The sequence below is a fragment of the Plecotus auritus genome (genome assembly GCF_963455305.1).
Source record: "Plecotus auritus genome assembly, chromosome: 6".
In the NCBI taxonomy this organism is placed as follows: domain Eukaryota; kingdom Metazoa; phylum Chordata; class Mammalia; order Chiroptera; family Vespertilionidae; genus Plecotus; species Plecotus auritus.
Genome location: NC_137773.1, coordinates 165,909,971 through 165,928,468, shown reverse-complemented (window position 1 = coordinate 165,928,468; position 18,498 = coordinate 165,909,971). Strand labels below are relative to the sequence as shown.

At 44.8% G+C, this 18,498-nt stretch overlaps 1 protein-coding gene across 1 annotated transcript in view; it reads left to right on the top strand.

Moving 5' to 3' along the window:
• SUSD5 (sushi domain containing 5) overlaps positions 1-18,498 on the top strand; it is a gene marked incomplete at its 5' end in the record, with an annotated part of 39,181 nt that overhangs the window by 1,316 nt on the left and 19,367 nt on the right. The window contains 2 exons of the mRNA XM_080671945.1: positions 6,301-6,478; positions 11,151-11,269. Of these exons, the coding sequence (XP_080528071.1) occupies positions 6,301-6,478; positions 11,151-11,269 (297 nt within the window). The remainder of the gene's footprint in view (positions 1-6,300; positions 6,479-11,150; positions 11,270-18,498) is intronic.

The window sequence follows — 18,498 nt, the reverse complement described above, 5'->3', positions numbered from 1 at the left end:
CCAAGGTACATGCCCTTGACCGGAATCGAACCCGGGACCCTTCAGTCCGCAGGCCGACGCTCTATCCACAGAGCCAAACCGGTTTCGGCTAGGAAACATTTTTAACTTCAAAGGCTCCTAGTGATCTCTGTCAATTTTTAATTGAGATATAATTCGTGTAAAACTTATTTTAAAAGGTACACTTCAGTGGTTTTTAGTATATTCATTATGTTGTGCAGCCATCACCACTAATTCCTAAAAATTAGTTTCATTTTAAAAAAATCCCATATCTATTGGCAGTCAATCCATTGTTAATTCTCGTATTTTTTCCTTTTGCCTGACATCGAGTCATGAAAATTAAGCTGATTTTAAAGAATCCAAGTGGAATAAATTGGAGCTAATGTTAACTTTTGAACAATGTATACTATTGTACCAACTTTAATTCCTTTTAAAGAAATATTTCTGGCCGAAACCGGTTTGTCTCAGTGGATAGAGCGTCGGCCTGCGGACTGAAGGGTCCCGGGTTCGATTCCGGTCAAGGGCATGTACCTTGGTTGCGGGCACATCCCCAGTGGGAGGTGTGCAGGAGGCAGCTGATCGACGTTTCTCTCTCTCATCGATGTGTCTAGCTCTCTATCCCTCTCCCTTCCTCTCTGTAAAATATCAATAAAATATATATTTTTTTAAAAAAGAAATATTTCTGCAATCTACAAGGCTTTAGAGTTTCACCCCATTATAACTGCTTAAGTGCAATGCTAGATGGATATGGATCAATATTTTGTGTCTATCTGGCTAGATGTGGGTCACAGAAAATGGAAGGCAGAAATATCATTGGACAAGGAGACAGTAGGAACAGCATCCAAGCACGCTTCCTTGTCACCACTTGCCAGAAATGCCTGTTTCTCTCTTCCATCTTTCCTTCTCCCCTCTTCCCTAGTGGAAGGTTACAGGTACATTTGCTTTCAAGAAACTCCATTTGCTGAGCTCCAACTTTTATAGTAGAGCCATTGAAGAATTATAACCCATATTATGAAAGGATTCTTTTCTTTACTAAATATATGCCTAACTACCACCACTTTCCACATTTAATTTGTGTTCAACAGTAATGAAAGGAGGACGAAGAAATGTTCTTCTAAACTGTGATGCATTACACACATTCGAAGAGAGAGATCTGGCCTTATCAAAAACTCTGTGGACTATTAAAACATGGACTTATTAGAAAATAAGTCAGTGAGATAAATTCAAAGGAAAAACATTTAATTTATATATGCATCTCATACATAAAAAAGACCTGCCACTGTACTTTTAAAATACTTTTGAAACTGAAAAATCTTCATATGTACTGAATGCAAATGACTGTATTTGGGTAATGATTACAGAAAAAGATTCATAATTCAACAGGTAATTTATTGAGTATCTACTATATGCTAAGTACTGTCCTTGCTGTTGAGCATAGAATGGTGAGGAGAAACAGGTTCTTGCTATCAGGGAACATCAACTCCAATGGAAGAGAGAGGCATTAAGCAAATAATTATATGAATGAAATGTGACATTGCGATTTTTTAAAGGTTTTTAAGTATAATAATATTACCAAAACTGTACTAACATAGTATGATATCACAAAAGTTGTAGGAAATATTAAAAATCTGCATAACAGGATTACTTCTATTATATTCTAGAATATTTTCCCCCCTCTGGCTCTATTTTTGTCCATCAGTTTATGTTGTTCATTATATTCCACAAATGAGTGAGAGCATATGATATTTATCTTTCTCCGACTTGCTTATTTTGCTTAGCATGATGCTTTTAAAGTCTATTTTGTCGGATATGAGTATTGCTACTCCAGCTTTTTTTTTCTTTTCCATTTGCATAGAAAAATTTTTTCCATTCCTTCACTTTCATCCTGTGTGTGTCTTTTGTTTTGAGGTTGGTCTCTTGTAGACAGCATATAGTTGGGTCCTGTTTTTGTATCCATTCAGCTACCCTACACCTTTTGATTAGAGCATTTAATCCATTTACATTTAGGGTTATTATTGAGAGGTACTTATTTATAGCCATTTTCATTCTGTATGGCTAGATTTCTCTCTCTGTTTCTTCTTCTCAGCAATCCCTTACAGGAATCCCTTTAGCATTTCTTGTAATGCTGGTTTGGTGGTGATGAACTCCTTTAGCACCCCCTCCCCCCCCCCCCCTTTTTTTTTTTTTTTTTGTCTGGGAAGCTCTTTATTTGACCGTCTATTTTGAATGATAGCCTTGCTGGATATAGTAATCTTGGTCTCAGATCCTTGCTTTCCATTACCTTGAGTACTTCATGCCATTCCCTTCTGGCCTGTAGAGTTTCTGATGAGAAATCAAGTGTCAGCCTTATGGGAGCTCCTTTGTAGGTAACAGTTTTCTTTTCTCTTGCTGTCTTTAAGATTCTCTGTCTTTAATCTTTGAGATTTTAATTATGATGTGTCTGGGCGTGGGTCTGTTTGAGTTCTTCTTGTTTGGGGTTCTCTGTGCCTCCTGAACTTGTGTGACTTTTTCCTTTATCAGGTTAGGGAAGTTTTCTGCCATTATTTCTTCAAACACCTTCTCTATTCCTCTCTCCCTTTCTGCCTCTTCTGGCACACCTACCATTCTAATATTGTTACGTTTCACATTGTCCCACAGCTTCCTTAAGCTGTCCTCCTGTTTTTTTTTTTTTAATTGTTTTTTCTTTTTGGTTCTCTAATTAAGTGATATTTTCAACTCTGTCTTCTAATTCACTGATTTGATCCTTGGCTTCCCCTAATCTGCTGTGTATTCCTTCCAATGTGTTATGTCATTCTTTATCTCAGACTGTTCTTTTCTCATAGTTACTATATCTTTTTTCAGATTTGGGGGAGTCTGAGCATTTTTAACATCATTACTCCGAACTCTGTTTCAGATAAATTTCTTATCTCTTCTTCATTTATCTCTTCTTCTGAAGAATTCACTAGTTCTTTCATTTGGGGGTCATTTCTTCGTTTCCTCATTTTGGTTGTCTGTTTTGGTTTATGACTATGTTTTAGGTAGATCCTCTATACCTCTCAATCTCTAGTGCAGGACAGTGTTAAATGCTGTTTCTGACTAATTGGATCAGGCAAAGACTCAAAGCCTCCAGAGATTGCTTCTGTACAGGCTGATAGGATTCCAACTTGAATTGCCCCAGGCAATCATCCTCAGGTGTGGGGAGAGTTTTTTTCAACAGGGTGGGGCAGTTGGTTCTGCCTGGAGGCTAATTGTTTCTATTAATCTCTAAGTGACCTCAGTCAGGGCAAGGGTTTTCCAATAGGATGTGTCAGCTGTCTTCCCCCGCCAGGCAAGGTGGATGTCCATGTGAGAAAGATGTCCTCCCCTGTGTGAGGGAATGACTTAGCCTAGGAAACTTGGGGGTGTCTGCTTTCTGAGCTCTATCCCCCAAGTCACCAGCCCTGGGTTCTGCTCTCACAGCTCCAGTCCACTTCACCCTCCCTCTGCAAGAGCACAAGGTGGGTGGGGGAATTTTTGTGCTCCACAGGGAATTTTTGTGCATTGGCCCTTTAAGAGGGTGCCTGCACTTTCAGCTGCCACTCCCTAGCAGACAGCACCCCACTGCTTTTCACAGCTAGATGTTATGTGGGCACCCTCCTCAATTCGGTGCTCTCTGTTGGGGAGCCCAGCTTCGGGATTAGATCCCAGAGTTCCCAGTGGCACCCCCTACCCCCACAGCTGAGATATCTCTCCGGACTTCAGTTCCCATCTGTGGGTGCTCAGCCAGCCCTTTTGTGCCTCCACCCCTCCTACCAGTCTCTATGCATCTCCACCTTCGGTCCTTGGGTATCAGGGTTCTCTCCTGTGAGTTTTCCATTGATTACTCAGGAAGCCTTTCCATATTTCAGTTGTAATTCCAGCTTGTTCCTGGGAGCATGTCCGTGCAACATCCTCCTACTCTCACACCGCAATTTAGATACATAAGATTAAAGGACAGAGGAACCGAGAGCGCATATACTAGGAGATTTTGACTTGGTGTAGGAGAACCTGAAAGATGAGTAAGTATAACTAGTCAAGGAGAGGGAAGAAAGAGTGTCTAAGTAGAGAGTAGCGTGTGCAAAGAAGCTGAGTGGCAGAGAAAATGGGACATGTGATAGAGACAGTGGGTCAGACAGAAAGGGAGAACCTGTCATGTATGCGGTCACCCCAGGGCTGGGGCGGGCAAAAGAAGGCAAAGCTGAGGCCCAAATCAGTGCCCTGGACACCAAGTAACCCAACTCAGGGAAACAGGGCACTGAGCTTTGCCATGTGGTGTTTTTAAAACAACCTTTTTAGCCCTGTTTGGTTTGGCACAGGAGATAGAGTGTTGACCTATAGACTAAAGGGTCCTGGGTTTGATTCCGGTCAAGGGCACATGCCTAGGTTGTGGCTTGGTCCCCAGTGGGGGGCATGCAGGAGGCAGCCAGTCGATGATTCTCTCTCATCATTGATGTTTTTCTCTCCCTCTCCCTTCCTCTCTGAAATCAATAAAATATATATTTTAAAAAAACAACCCCAACCTTTTTAAAAAGAATATTTGAGCCCTAACCGGTTTGGCTCAGTGGATAGAGCGTCGGCCTGCAGAGTCAAGGGTCCGATTCTGGTCAAGGGCACATGCCTGGGTTGCAGGCACATCCCCAGTGTGGGGTGTGCAGGAGAGAGCTGATCGATGTTTCTAACTCTCTCTCCCTTTCCTTTCCTTTCTGTAAAAAATCACTAAAATAAAAAAAGAATATTTGAAAGAATAACCATCTGCTCTGGCTCGAGGGCCACAATGGGTTCTTAAACTGGACCGGAGGGCCGGAAGAAAAACATGCCAGAGCAGATGGTTAATTCTATTATTATTATTATTATTATTGTTATTGTTATTATTATTATTGAGGCCTGGTGCATGAAATTCATGCACGAGGGGGGGTGTCCCTCAACCCAGCCTGCACCCTCTCCAATCTGGGACCATTTGAGGGATGTTCGACTGCCCGTTTAGGCCCGGCTACCAACTGCTCGCCTGACTGCTTTCCTGATTGCCCCTAATCGCTTCTGCCTGCCAGCCTGATCACCCCCTAACCACTCCCCTGCCAGCCTGATTGATGCCTAACTGCTCCCCTGCCAGTCTGTTTGCCCCTAACTGCCCTCCCCTGCAGGCCTGGTCACCCCTAACTGCCCTCCCCTGCAGGCCTGGATCCCCCCCAACTGCCCTTCCCTGCAGGCCCGGTCACCCCCAACTTCCCTCCTCTGCTGGCCTGATCACCCCTAACTGCCCTCCCCTGCAGGTTTGATCGCCCCAACTGCCCTCCCTTGCAGGCCTGGTCCCTCCCAACTGCCCTCCCCTGCTGGCCTGATTGCCCACAACTGCCCTCCCTTGCAGGCCTGGTCCCTCCCAACTGCCCTCCCCTGCTGGCCATCTTGTGTCCACATGGGGGCAGGATCTTTGACCACATGGGGGCAGCAATCTTGTGTGTTGGAGTGATGGTCAATTTGCATATTACTCTTTTATTAGATAGGATAGAGGCCTGGTGCATGGGTGGGGGCCAGCTGGTTTGCCCTGAAGGGTGTCCCGGATCAGGCTGGGGGTTCCCTTGGGGCATGGGGCGGCCTGGGCAAGGAACCTGTGGTGGTTTGCAGGCTAGCCATGCCCCCGGGGGACCCAAGCGGAGGCCCTGGTATCTAGGGTTTATTTATCTTCTACAATTGCAACTTTGTAGCCTTAAGCGGAGGCCAAGGCAGGCCAGGGCTTCAGAAACTTGGCTTCCTCCATCGCCGGGGGTAACCCTAGCCTCCTGCTCTCACCAACTCTGTGGCTGCCGCCATTTTTGTTGGGATTTATTTATCTTCTATAATTGAAACTTTGTAGCCTGGAGTGCAGGCCTGGGCCGGCCAGGGTGTGCGGAAAGCTTGGCTTCCTCCATCGCTGGGGAAACCCAAGCCTCCCTCCTGCTGTCTCGGTGGCCACAGCTATCTTGGTTGGGTTAATTTACATACTCACTCCTGAATGGCTGGTGGGCGTGGCTTGTGGGTATAGCAGAGTGGTTGTTAATTTGCATATTACTCTTTTATTAGATAGGATTGTTATTGACAGTATTACAGATGTCCCCCCATTTCCACCCCCTTGGGCCTCCTCCACCCTTTTTAAAAGAGAAGAGGGAAAAACGGGTTAAAATACCAGTGTGACTGAACACCTAGTCCCAGGGATGCGTGCCATGGGGTAGGTGCTGCAGCTGGGTCTTCGGGCAAGTAGAGAGTAAGTGTGCTGAGATTACATTCCATGGATCCCTGAGTCAGCCTGTGTTCGTGCTTGTCCCCATGCAGGGAAGCTCTTTGTGCTGGAGTCTCAGAACGGCTCTCAGGGGCTGGACCTGGAGGCGGCTTGGCTTTCCTGCAAGAGCAGGGGTGCTCACCTGGCGTCTGCGGAGGAGCTGCGGAGGGTGGTGCAGGAGTGCACCTCTGCGGTGTGTGCCACGGGCTGGCTGGCGGACGGCACCTTGGGGTAAGTCAGTCGAGCCGGGCTGGCTGTCCATCCAACTCACCTGGCTGCCCCACCAGGGCTCCCATGGGGGCTAAATAATTGCTTTAATGAAGTGTCAGGATAGGCAAAATGCAGTGGGCAGTGGCTTCCAGTGCATTCTTGTTTTGAATTCTCATTTAAAAAAAATTTTTTTCCCCCAGTTCTGTCAGTTTATTCCCCCTGACTTGGTTATTTTGAATTTCCTTATTAAATTACAAAAATAATACATGCTTGTAAAATTTTCAAATAATAGAGGTATGTATAAAGTACAAAGTGAGTCTGTCCCTTCTTCCCCACCTCAGAGGAAACTGTCTGGTATATATTCTTTATCTGTTTTTCTCTGTAGATACGCATCTGCATACATAGGGATAGGAAGATGATATGGAGGTGTGAAAATATGGCCACAGATTCTTGCACGTTGCTTCCATTGAGAAGTGGGGTCTGTGTCCTCTCCCTTTGAATCAGGCCCAGCGGAGTACGGCCAGGAGCAATAGAATACAGCAGGAGTGATACTATGTGACGTCTGAGATTAAGTCAGAAAAAGCCATGTCCGGGTTTCTGAGGACTCTCACTTTTGAGATGCCATGTACTAGTAAGAAGTCTGACTATCCTGAGATGCTGTGAGGAAGCCCAGACCAGATGCCCCAAAGCGGTTCTTTCACCAATAGCCCCAACCAATATCCTGGCCAATAGCCATCACTAACTGCCGGAAATGTGAGGGAAGAAGCCAGGTGATTCCAGCCCTCAACTGTTGAGTTGTCACCAGCCTATGAGTCTCCCCAGCTCAGGTTCTTAGACATTATGGCGTGGAGACAAGCCATTTCATTGTGCCCTGTCTGAGTTCCTGACCTGTAGAGCCCTTGTGGAGAAGTAATTCCTGTGGTCAGCTAGGAGAACACGTCCCATTAATGCTGCTAACTGCTTCTTTAGACTGAGAGAAGGCAGGAGCCGTTCCACTGAGAAAGGAATGGGCTCCAAGAACTACTTTGGTAGACAATGACCCCGAAGATGTCTGGCTGGCAGATGGCCATAGAAAACACACACAGCCATGCTGACTCACGCCTCCATGTGCTACATGTGAAGCAGCAATTGAGCAGAAAGGACGCATGAGGTCTCATCCAAAACTTGTCCGTGGATCTGAAACTGTGACTCTCTCTGCCTTATATGTTTACATCCAGATTCCTAAATAGACAAAATATGTCCTGTGCATGCATTTTTCCATTATGTAGTCAAGTGTGGGTATTTTTCATAATTCTGTCACCATCACTGCATCAGATAACCGGGGTATTCAGAGATTCTGAAGAGCCCGCTCAGAGCCAGGCTTAGGTCTCCCAGGCAGTACAGGTCAGGACTGAGTCATTGGAAAGGTCCATTCTCCCTGGATTTGCTGTAAAGTGTTAAGACATCTTGGCAGATCTCTACATTGCTACGATGATGATTCTTTATAAAGCACTCATACTTAACTTGATATATTTACTTCAGAACATATTAAAAATAGGTTTTCCATTTTAATGTTACTAGAACCAAGAAGTATCTAACCATTAGTATGTACATTTCACTGTGGGTTTTTCAGTGACAGCCACCCCCGCTCCCTACCAAAAACCAATTGTTCGATGCACGGTGCATCCTGCAATTTGTGGCATAGTAGACATATAGTAGATAGGATCTGTGTCTCCATGAATTTATTTTGAGTATATACATAAATCCAGAGAAAGACAGAGGTCTAGAGCAGTGGTCGGCAAACTCATTAGTCAACAGAGCCAAATATCAACAGTACAATGATTGAAATTTCTTTTGAGAGCCAAATTTTTTAAAGTTAAACTTCTTCTAACGCCACTTCTTCAAAATAGACTCGCCCAGGCTGTGGTATTTTGTGGAAGAGCCACACTCAAGGGGCCAAAGAGCCACATGTGGCTCACGAGCCTCACTTTGCTGACCACGGGTCTAGAGAATACAAAATTTTGGACCACTTGTCTCCTAGGAGATATTGCAGATTCTAATAAATGGAGGCTGAAAAGCTGGTTAGCAATTTCAGTAGCCTTGTAGGACTAGGAGGACAGAGATTTGAATTCAGGTTTTGTGCAGGTGGGGGCTTGGGGAGTTCTTTACTTTGGGTTGGAACATTGCAAGGCTGTAAGAGTAAACTGCAAGCCAAAACCGGTTTGGCTCAGTGGATAGAGTGTCGGCCTGCGGACTGAAAGGTCCCGGGTTCGATTCCGGTCAAGGGCATGTACCTTGGTTGCGGGCACATCCCCAGTGGGAGGTGTGCAGGAGGCAGCTGATCGATGTTTCTCTCTCATCGATGTTTCTAGCTCTCTATCCCTCTCCCTTCCTCTCTGTGAAATATCAATAAAATATATTTTTTTTTAAAAAAAAAGAGTAAACTGCGTGAAGCACACAGGACCTCAGAGGAGCTGCAGCATAGCTTTAAATCCTCATAACTTAATCCAAGAATTGGGGTTAAGATGATACTGGAGTCCCAGTGCCCTGGGTAGCTAGCAGAACTGATTTTAAAAATCATTTCTAGAGGGAGAAAACATTATCTTAGGCAGTCGATTTCCACAAATAATTTTAGCAAGCATAGGGTTTGTCACACAATATAAAATAACCAGTCTCATGAGAAGCTAAGCCACCAAGAACAAAAATAGCCAGTAGAAAATCTAGGTATTAGCAGTGGTAGATGCATTCTTTAAAATAACTCTTTAAAGTGTTCAGAGATACAGAGCCAAGAAGGGTAGTTTTGGCAGAAGACTGAAAACTATAAAAATAACCAATGGAAACCCTAGAAATGAAAAATACAATCACTGAAATTAAGAATGTAACGGATGGTTCTAACAGCTGATTAAAAAGAGCCAAAGAAAAAATTAGTGAACTGGAAGATATTTTAGAGGAAGATGTTCAGAATTAAAAAAAAAACAAAAAAAAAACACACACACAGAAAAAAAGGATGAAATTTTTAGAAGAAAGGGTAAAAGGCAAAGAAGATGTATGTGATTTGAATTCCAAAAGGAGAAGAGAAGGAAAAGGAATATGAGACTTACCCACAGTTGAAGAAAAACATCCAGGCACCGATTCAAAAAGCCCTACAAAGCCCAAGTAGGACAAACAAAAAGAAATTCACAACCTGGCACATCTGATTAGAGTTAAATATGAAGAAAAAATATTAAAACTAATAATAAGAAAAAGTACTTCAAAGGAGCAACAACAAAAGCCCAAAGATAATTGAATGATACCTTCAAAGTGTTAGAAAATTACTGCCAGCCTAGAATTCTATACCCACTGAGGATATTTTCTAAGAACAAAGATAAAATAAAGACATTTTCATATAAAAGGTGAGAAAATTCATCAAATCAGACCTACACTAAAAGAAACATTAAAGGCAGGAGGAAAATAATTGCAGGTGGGAGGCTGCAGATGCAAAAAAATGATGAATGGAAAGAGTAAATGGGAGGGGGGGTTGTTAAACTAAAATTACATAATTCCATAAAGCAGTAATAATAATACTAAACACTAAAAAATGGTATATCAGCCAGGAAGTATTTTAAATATGTTAATATATAGTATTTTAAGTTGTGTCATTGAGGAAGAAAATAAAAGTAATGTTAAATTTTAGTAAGCAGAGGAAACATGTTAAAACTTCTGGGGTAGCTACTAAAAGAATAGTAAAAGGATATATAACTTCCAAACCAATACAGAGGAAAGAGAATGTCAAGAAAATAATTAAAGCAATCAAAATGGGGAAAAGAAAAGAGAAAGAAAGAATGGGCAGAACCAATAGAAAGATGGCCGATTTAAATTCAAAGAGAGATCTGTGATTAAATTAAGTAGATGAGATACTTGGATTAGAAAACAAAGATTATAATTTGAATTTTTTAAAGATATATTTTATTGATTTTTACAGACAGGAAGGGAGAGGGATAGAAAGTTAGAAACATCGATGAGAGAGAAACATCTATCAGCTGCCTCCTGCACACCCCCTACTGGGGATGTGCCCACAACCAAGGTACATGCCCTTGACTGGAATCGAACCTGGGACCCTTCAGTCCGCAGGCTGACGCTCTATCCACTGAGCCAAACCAGCTAGAGCTATAATTTGAACTTTTTTAAAATTCTACTATTTGCTGTTTATAAAAGATACAGTATTCCTAAATAAACCATGGGACTAAAATAAATTATAATGGAAATTAGCATATAAGTAAAGGTGTATGATATTAAAAATATAACATACTCAAACCCATGGGATGCTACAAAAGCTATACCTAGAGGGAAATGTAAAGCATTTAAATGCTCCTGTTAGAAGAGGAAAAAGGCTTAAGGTTCATGACTAACAATTCATCTAAAGAAATGTGAACAACAAAACAAACTCCCTCAAAAAGAGAAGAGCAGAACTGTATGAAATTTTAAAAAAACCACATATACTAGAAGAGATACACAATGCATTTATAGCCTCTGAAACTTGAATTATACATATGACCTCAACTTAAGCATCTATGTCTTCCTGACTTTAGACCTTTGTTTGGGGAGAATGTTTCTGATGCTTTCAGCCAAAGTTCCTGAATCAGAAAAATATCTGCTGCTTCCAAGCTGTCAGTTCTCCTACCCTTTCTTCTAAAATTTTCATTTTTTTTTTTTTTGTCTTCTTTGTCTATTTCAGGACAACCGTGTGCAGCAAGGGGAATGGTGAACAGCACATCATGAAAGCTGTGGATGTGAGAATTGAGAGCAACCCGGCTCCTGGTGGCACATACAATGCCCTTTGTATTAAGGATGAAGGTCAGTGCCAGATCCTTTGTCACGGTTCTGGAGGGTGTGCCAGTGGGGTTTGCCACCTTAGGTTGTGTTCTCTAGAAGCCGACCTTGAGGTGAGGATTCACTCAACACAGCGTATCAGGGAGACTTCCAAAGAAAAGCCAATAATACAGTGGAGAAGGGAACAGGAAAGGGAAGCAGACCAAGCAATAGTGAAATACTAAGCAGAGTCCACAGTGGCGTTGAGATGGGGGTTCGGGGGTAACTCATGGGAGGTGGCTCATGTGAGAGAGCAGGGGTATCTATACCAATGCACCTGTCAGTCATTGGTTAAGGGCTGCTTCAGGGAGATGTGAATTCCTGGGCTCCTCTGGTTTTTGATGTGCACAGGCAAAGGGTTCCAGTAGCCTGGGTGCCACACTCCAACCCAGGTGCACAGGTGCCCACCAGGACCCCCTGTGCATGGGCAGGGTAAAGGTATCTAGGGAATGTGGGCAACCCCTGAACGTGTCTGTTACAGTCACGGATACAGCCTACCCTTCTGTCTCTCTTCATGGTAGACAACACACGGAAAAGGAAAAAACATTCCTTTTCCCCCAAATGGAATGTATAGGATTTAGGAAACTGATCATAGGAAGGAAAACTCGACTTCTTCCTGGGAAATGAGCTGAGTGATGAGGAGAAAAACCATAAAGGAGTCCGCAGGGCAGCATTTCGTGTGCCCTGAAATAAGTCCACGTTCATTACCAGAAACACAAGCTATCTGAAGGGAATGTTCATGCAAATGGAGAGAAAGCCAGCTGCTTACCCATCAGTCATAGACCTCGGCACGGGGACTGCTTTGCTGCACACTGGTCTCATCTGGGAAGTTTTAAGAAATACTGATGCCCGGATGTCAGCCCTCGATAATCTGATATAAATGTTCTGCATATTGGGTGTGGTTTTTTATTTTAAGCTCCCTGGTGATTTTAACATGTCGAGCAGTTTGAGAGCTACTTCTCTAATGCAGAGTTTCCCCAAATCTCTCTGGTGATGGGAAATACCAGGTGAACTTCTTAGAGATACAAACCCCCAGGCTGAACCCTAGAGGCACCAAATTCTAACCTCCTTTAAAAAGTCAAGGAGCCACAGTGGGGCTGAAGGCCCTGGCTGGTGCTTATTAGATGCTTGTTAGTGACAGGATTCTCTGCCACTACGGGGTTTTCCTCCAGGAAGGTCTGTATTTGCGGGTTGCTGTTTTTCTAAAATCACATAGGTAAATTAAATGAATCCCAAACAGGCAAAGGTTCAGATCCCTGAGGGAGACAAGAAAGGGCCGGAAGAAAAACAGCATGACCTTCAATCTTTAGCGCTTATAAGTGAATATGCAGGGCTTCTGAGTCTTCTCTCTTTCCCCTGATAAACAAGAGGTATCAGTTCGCTTTTGCTGTCTAACATATCATCCCAAAGGTAGTGGCTCAAAACAACAACTGTTTATTCAGTTCACTTTTTTTTTTTTTGCATCAAGATGTATTCTTCTGCTGGTCTCACCTGGGCTCATTCATGAGTTTAAGGTCAGTTGCTAGTTAGGTGGCCTTGCTTCTGGGAGAGGGCTGGCTGTTGGCTGGGGGGTTGGGGGTGACTGACCCATGTGTTTCTCATCGTCCAATAGGATAGCCTGGGCTTTCCACTTCATAGGTCTTTAATAAGTTGTGTGTATGCAAGTGTGTGCCCCTTTTACCTAGAACGGTAGTGCATGAAGCCAGAGGTAGAAAACATCCATTCACATCCTACAGGGCACCAAGGTCAAAGCCGTGATGGTGACTCCAAATTTGAGTAATCGCCAAGCCAGCATAATGTGCCTCCTGATATATTGCACTCAGAGGAACACAACTTCAACTCAGTAGTATTCCTGCCTCAAATGCATAGTTATGAGGCAGTATTAGCCAAACTCAGACTAAGAGACATCCTATAAAAGGCCTATACTCTTTAAAAACATGTATAAGGATAAGAAAGACCAAGACAGACAAAGCAACTCTTCTAGATTAAAACACACTAAAAGGACTTGAAACAAAATGAAATTCGTGATCCTAGATTGTATCCTGGACCATGAGAAAATAGCTATAATTGATGAAGTCTGAATATGGATTATGAATTAGACAATAGTATTGCATCAATGTTTACATTTTCCCGATTTTGGTAACTGCATTGCAGTTATGTAGGAGAATATCCTTGTTCTTGGAAACACATTCCAAGGTTTTTAGGGACAAAGGGACATCATATGTACAACTTACTCTCAAATGGTCCCGAAAAGAATTACAGGTATCGATACACATACATACATATTCCATACATTTGTCTCTCTATATAGATACCAATACATATCTATACATATCTCTATCTATCTATCTATCTATCTATCTATCTATCTATCTAGAGAGAAGAATGATAAAGCAAATGGGGCCAAATGAAAACATGCTGGTGAATCTGGATAAAGGGTTTTATGGGAGTTCCTTGCTTAGTCTTACACTTTTTCTTTGAAATTATATAAAAATAAGAAACATCAAAAAAAATAAAACGATCTACAGACTCCTAAAAACAACACAACAATAACAACGGTGTGTGTGTGTGTGTAATCCCTGAGTCATGAAGAGCCAACCTGTGAAGGAAATTCATCATGCCGATCAATGTATGTGAAGATTGATGCCATTTTAGTGAAACCTGCACGGAATATGGATCATTCGAGTCAAAGTGCTCAAGAGCCTTACATCCCAGAGCAGTTGCCTGAACCTCGCCTCCGGCCACCTCCTGATCAAATGGAGAGGCGGTGTGGAGAAGACTGGAGTCTTAGTCCTACTGGCCTGATTCGTGAGGAGGCTTCAGGTGGGCCGTAAAGGGGACCCAGAAATGCGGAGGTGGGACCCAGGGAGAGCTCCTGTTCCTCCGCCTTTCATCCTTTAGGAAGAGCGTGCTGCTCCCATGGTCCTCCGCCCTGCTTCGTGGAGCCTTTGCTGACAGCGCAGCCAGTAGGGAAATCTGTGCTGAAGGAAGGCGTGGTGCCCGAGCAGAAGCTGAGACAGGTGGTTCCATGTGGTCCCTCAGGAGTGAGTGTCCATGAGGTCTGGTCCAGCATACCAACCGGCACAGTATTGTCTCCAAAGATTGCCTTTTCCCCAGTGCTGCTCCATGTGTTGGTTAGCTCTGTGCGTGCCAAATCCCAAAACGGCAGACGGCTTCCTTATAAAGAGCCCAGAAGGAAAACAGAGCCCGTGGAACATTTAGACAGCTTCCTCCTCTGTTTCTTTTTTGAAATGAAGTTCTTCATGAATGTAGACTTTTCTCATTTTCCTTCCAGTACTTTGTCTCACCTAGAGTGAATTTCCAGTCCTGCGGTGATCTCACTTAAACTAATAAGTGAAGTTATTTTTAACCAACGGGATGTGGATGAAATAAGCTGCCTCCACTTGGGTTCTCTGGCTCTGCTTCTCTTGGCAGTTTGTCTGGGGTCGACGTGTGGGGTCTGGAGTGCACCCACAGGGTTCCACTCTGAGTGTGCTTCTGTCCACCACCTCCCAAGCCAGGCTGGCTGGCTGCTCTTCCCTACCCGCCCCCACCTCACGCACCCCACCTTCTTAGCACCGTGTTCTACCGCCCTTGAATATTTACCTATTGCCTGTACTTGCCTTAAAAACCGGAGCGGAATCATTCGCTTCTTGATGTCATCAAGAAGAGAACTGGACGCTCATCTTGAGAGCGATGAGGAAATTTTGAGAGTAACCAATTCTCAGGTCTCCCTGGAGGAGGCCCCAGGCCTCAGGATTGGCTTTGGGGAAAAGTATTTGGCTGCAATTAGGTGATGGAAATCAACTGTAGTGCTTTGAACACCTGACAGAACGTATTTAGTTCAGGGTCTCCCAAGGGAGTGTGGAAGGTTCTGAGCTCATTACCATTGACCTGACTTTGGCAATTTATTTGTCGAGGGTAATGTCAAGTCCAGTACTCAGACTTGTGGGTAATTCAGTGGAAGGATAGATGGATAGATGAATGGATGGATGGATGGATAGATAGATAGATACATAGACAGACAGACAGACAGCTGGATATAGAGGTCTCATTCCCACCCTCAAGGAGTTGACAGTATAAGTAAGAGTTGAATATTTTTCCTGACACAAAGGAGGAGGGTAATGAGCAGATTTCCTGAGTCAATGGCATTTGAGGTGGAATTTGAAAATTTTGTTTCTGGAAATAATTATTAGGGAAGGGAGGGGAGGACATGGCAGATAGGGAGAACTATGGTTTGGGCAGACTAGCTCTGGGACAGCCGCAGTACTCGTGTTTCAGGAGAATGACTTGGATTCAGAACATCCACAGTGGCCTGAGTCGCTGCTGGGCATGTCTGAGGTGGATTCAGAGGTAGCCTAAGTCATCCCCATCTCAGTGAGCAGTGAGTTCCCCTCCTCTGCCACCTACACCTCAGGCCCGGACAGGATTAGGTCTTCCTTTCCAAAAACCTAGGCTGGATCAGTCCTGACACTCAAACAGTCAATTCCCAGGAACACAGGGTGTCTGAGCAGCCAGAGAAACTGTGCCAATGGGTCCGTGTTCTGATGGATCTTACAAGCCATTTTATTTTGCCCTTCTTCCCTCAATTCCTGTTCAGCCAATGTGTGCTTGGCTGCATTTGGTTTGAGGGACCTGGGCATTCAGTTGTCATCATTACTTGAAGAATGATTCAAAAGACCAGCAGTCTTCAACTTACTTGGGAAATGGAACTCATATTTACTTACGTCCCTGTTAAGTTCCAGGCATGTTATTGGGCACTGGGCAAGGCATAAGCTCATTTAATTCTGCTCACAACCTAATGAGATGGGTTTCATTAGCTCCATTTTATATTTTCATTTATTTCCTAATTATAAACAGGAACATGCGGCCATTGTTATAGAAAGTATAAAGAGCCGAAACCGGTTTGGCTCAGTGGATAGAGCGTCGGCCTGCGGACTGAAAGGTCCCAGGTTCGATTCCGGTCAAGGGCATGTACCTTGGTTGCGGGCACATCCCCAGTGGGGGGTGTGCAGGAGGCAGCTGATCGATGTTTCTCTCTCATCGATGTTTCTGACTCTCTATCCCTCTCTCTTCCTCTCTGTAAAAAATCAATAAAATATATTTTTAAAAAAAAGAAAGTATAAAGAAAGTGAAAATCACTCATAATCAGTCAAGATGTAGAACATTTCCTTCACCCCAGATAGTTCCGGGGAGACCTTTTCCACAAGTTCTCTCCTCTCCCCATGCCAGCAGAGCCAGAGGCAATTTCTGTTCTGACTGCCGTCACCATATATTAACTTCGCCTGTTTTCTGAGGGTGTGATAGTTATCTAGAGCAGTAGTTCTCCAAGGGTAGTCCCTGGGCCAATACTATTTCACATCACCTGGGAACTTACTATAAATGCAAATTGTTAGGCCCTAACCTTGACCTATTGACTCAAACTCAAAAACACAGCAGAGTGCCCAGCCATGGTGGTTCAGTGATTGAGCATAGACCTATGAACCAGGAGGTCACGGTTCAATTCCCAGTCAGGGCACATGCCCCAATTGTGGGCTCAATACCCAGTAGGGGTCTTGCAGGAGGCAGCCGATCAATGACTCATCATTGATGCTTCTATCTCTCGCTCCCTCTCCCTTCCTCTCTGAAATCTTTAAAACACACACACACACAGCAGAATGTGTTACACGTCCTTCGCGTTTGAGAAGCGATAGAGAGTTTGAGAACAAATAACATTAGGTGGAATGATGCTGGTGCGTGCTGGGTGGAGTAAGGTGGAGCTGGGCAGGTGGTCACAAAAGTCAGCTTCCTCAAACAGCGTAGGGAAGGAGGAGCTTTGTGTTGGAATTTCTCCATCCTTGGTTTGTGAAGTAATAATGGGGGTTGTGGGCTCTTCTTGAGAACTTCAAAAATCATGATGGAAGTCTTAAGCTTTCTCAAAATGAAAGCATCAACTTTTATATGAGTTCTAAACTCTGTGGGACCTGGCTCTCAGAAGATCTGAATGGCAAGTGTCCCCATTTAAATGGGAAATGAGACAGTCTACGAATCAAGGAAGGAACAAGGAGTCAAAGGAAAAGGAGCCAGTGGTGAGATTTCAGATCACTCCTCCCACCACCTCCTACTAACTCCTAAGGCACACCCCTGCCCACACCGGCTTCTGCAAGCAAACTTCAGGTCTCTTTCAAGGATGACGCGACTTGACAAGAACTGCACCTACCATGAGAAGGAGGAGGCCACAGCGGCCTCAGGTGGCGGGACGCAGAGCCCTGGACTGAGCCGGATGTCGTCAAGACTGCTGCTGCCTCTCTGCAGCCCGGCCATGACCCCGCCGTCACCCCAGATGGCTACCTGTATGCGCGCGAGGCAATCCCGGAGGACATTCTGCACCAGGAGAAGGAGCTGCTGGCAGACGAAGGCCTACAGAAGCAGCGGGCGCCCGGCGGGAGGAGCACCAAGAGCTGCAGCGCAGGACCAGGTGAGGGGCTTCCGGAGAAGGAGGCGGCCATGCTGAGCTGGGCCCTCCACGCCTTCATGCCCAAGGCTTCCTCGGGGACCGGCCCAGATGCTGCCCAACCCGGGCCCAGTGCTGGCCCCGCAGGCAATGGCAAGGACAAGGACAAGGACAAAATGCTGCCCAGCTTCTGGATCCCGTCGCGGACTCCCGAGGACAAGCCACAGAGAGGGAGAAGCCGGGGCGCACCGAGGGAAGCCTCTGCGCAAGTCCTACCCGGCGCCTGCGCGTTTCACACTCGGAACGGCTCCGTGGGCCACGTGGGCTCATCTCGCGCCTGGAACGCCACGTGGGCGCCTGACCCGGCGTCTGAGCAGCCACGCCCTGCGCCGCGCTGCGGCCCTCTGGGGCGTGGTCACCTTGAGGGCGCGGAGAGGTTGATGCGGGAGGACGCGGTGGACCCTGTGAACGGGGACCAGCCTAGAGACCGCTACCTAATGAAGCTGCAGGCAGAGAAGGCACGGCCTGTGATGCAGGCCTGAGAGCGCGGAAGACCAAATAAAGGACTTGAAAGCACACAAAATAAAAATTAAAAATGAGTCATTGTTCATTAATACTATTTGTTTGAAAGACAAGAGCTTTGCTCAGCTGTCGTAGTTCAGTGGTCAAGCGTCGACCTATGAACCAGGAGGTCATGGTTCCATTCCAGACCAGGGCACATGCCTGAGTTGTGGGCTCCATCCCCAGTAGGAGGCAGCCAATCAATGATTCTCTCTCATCA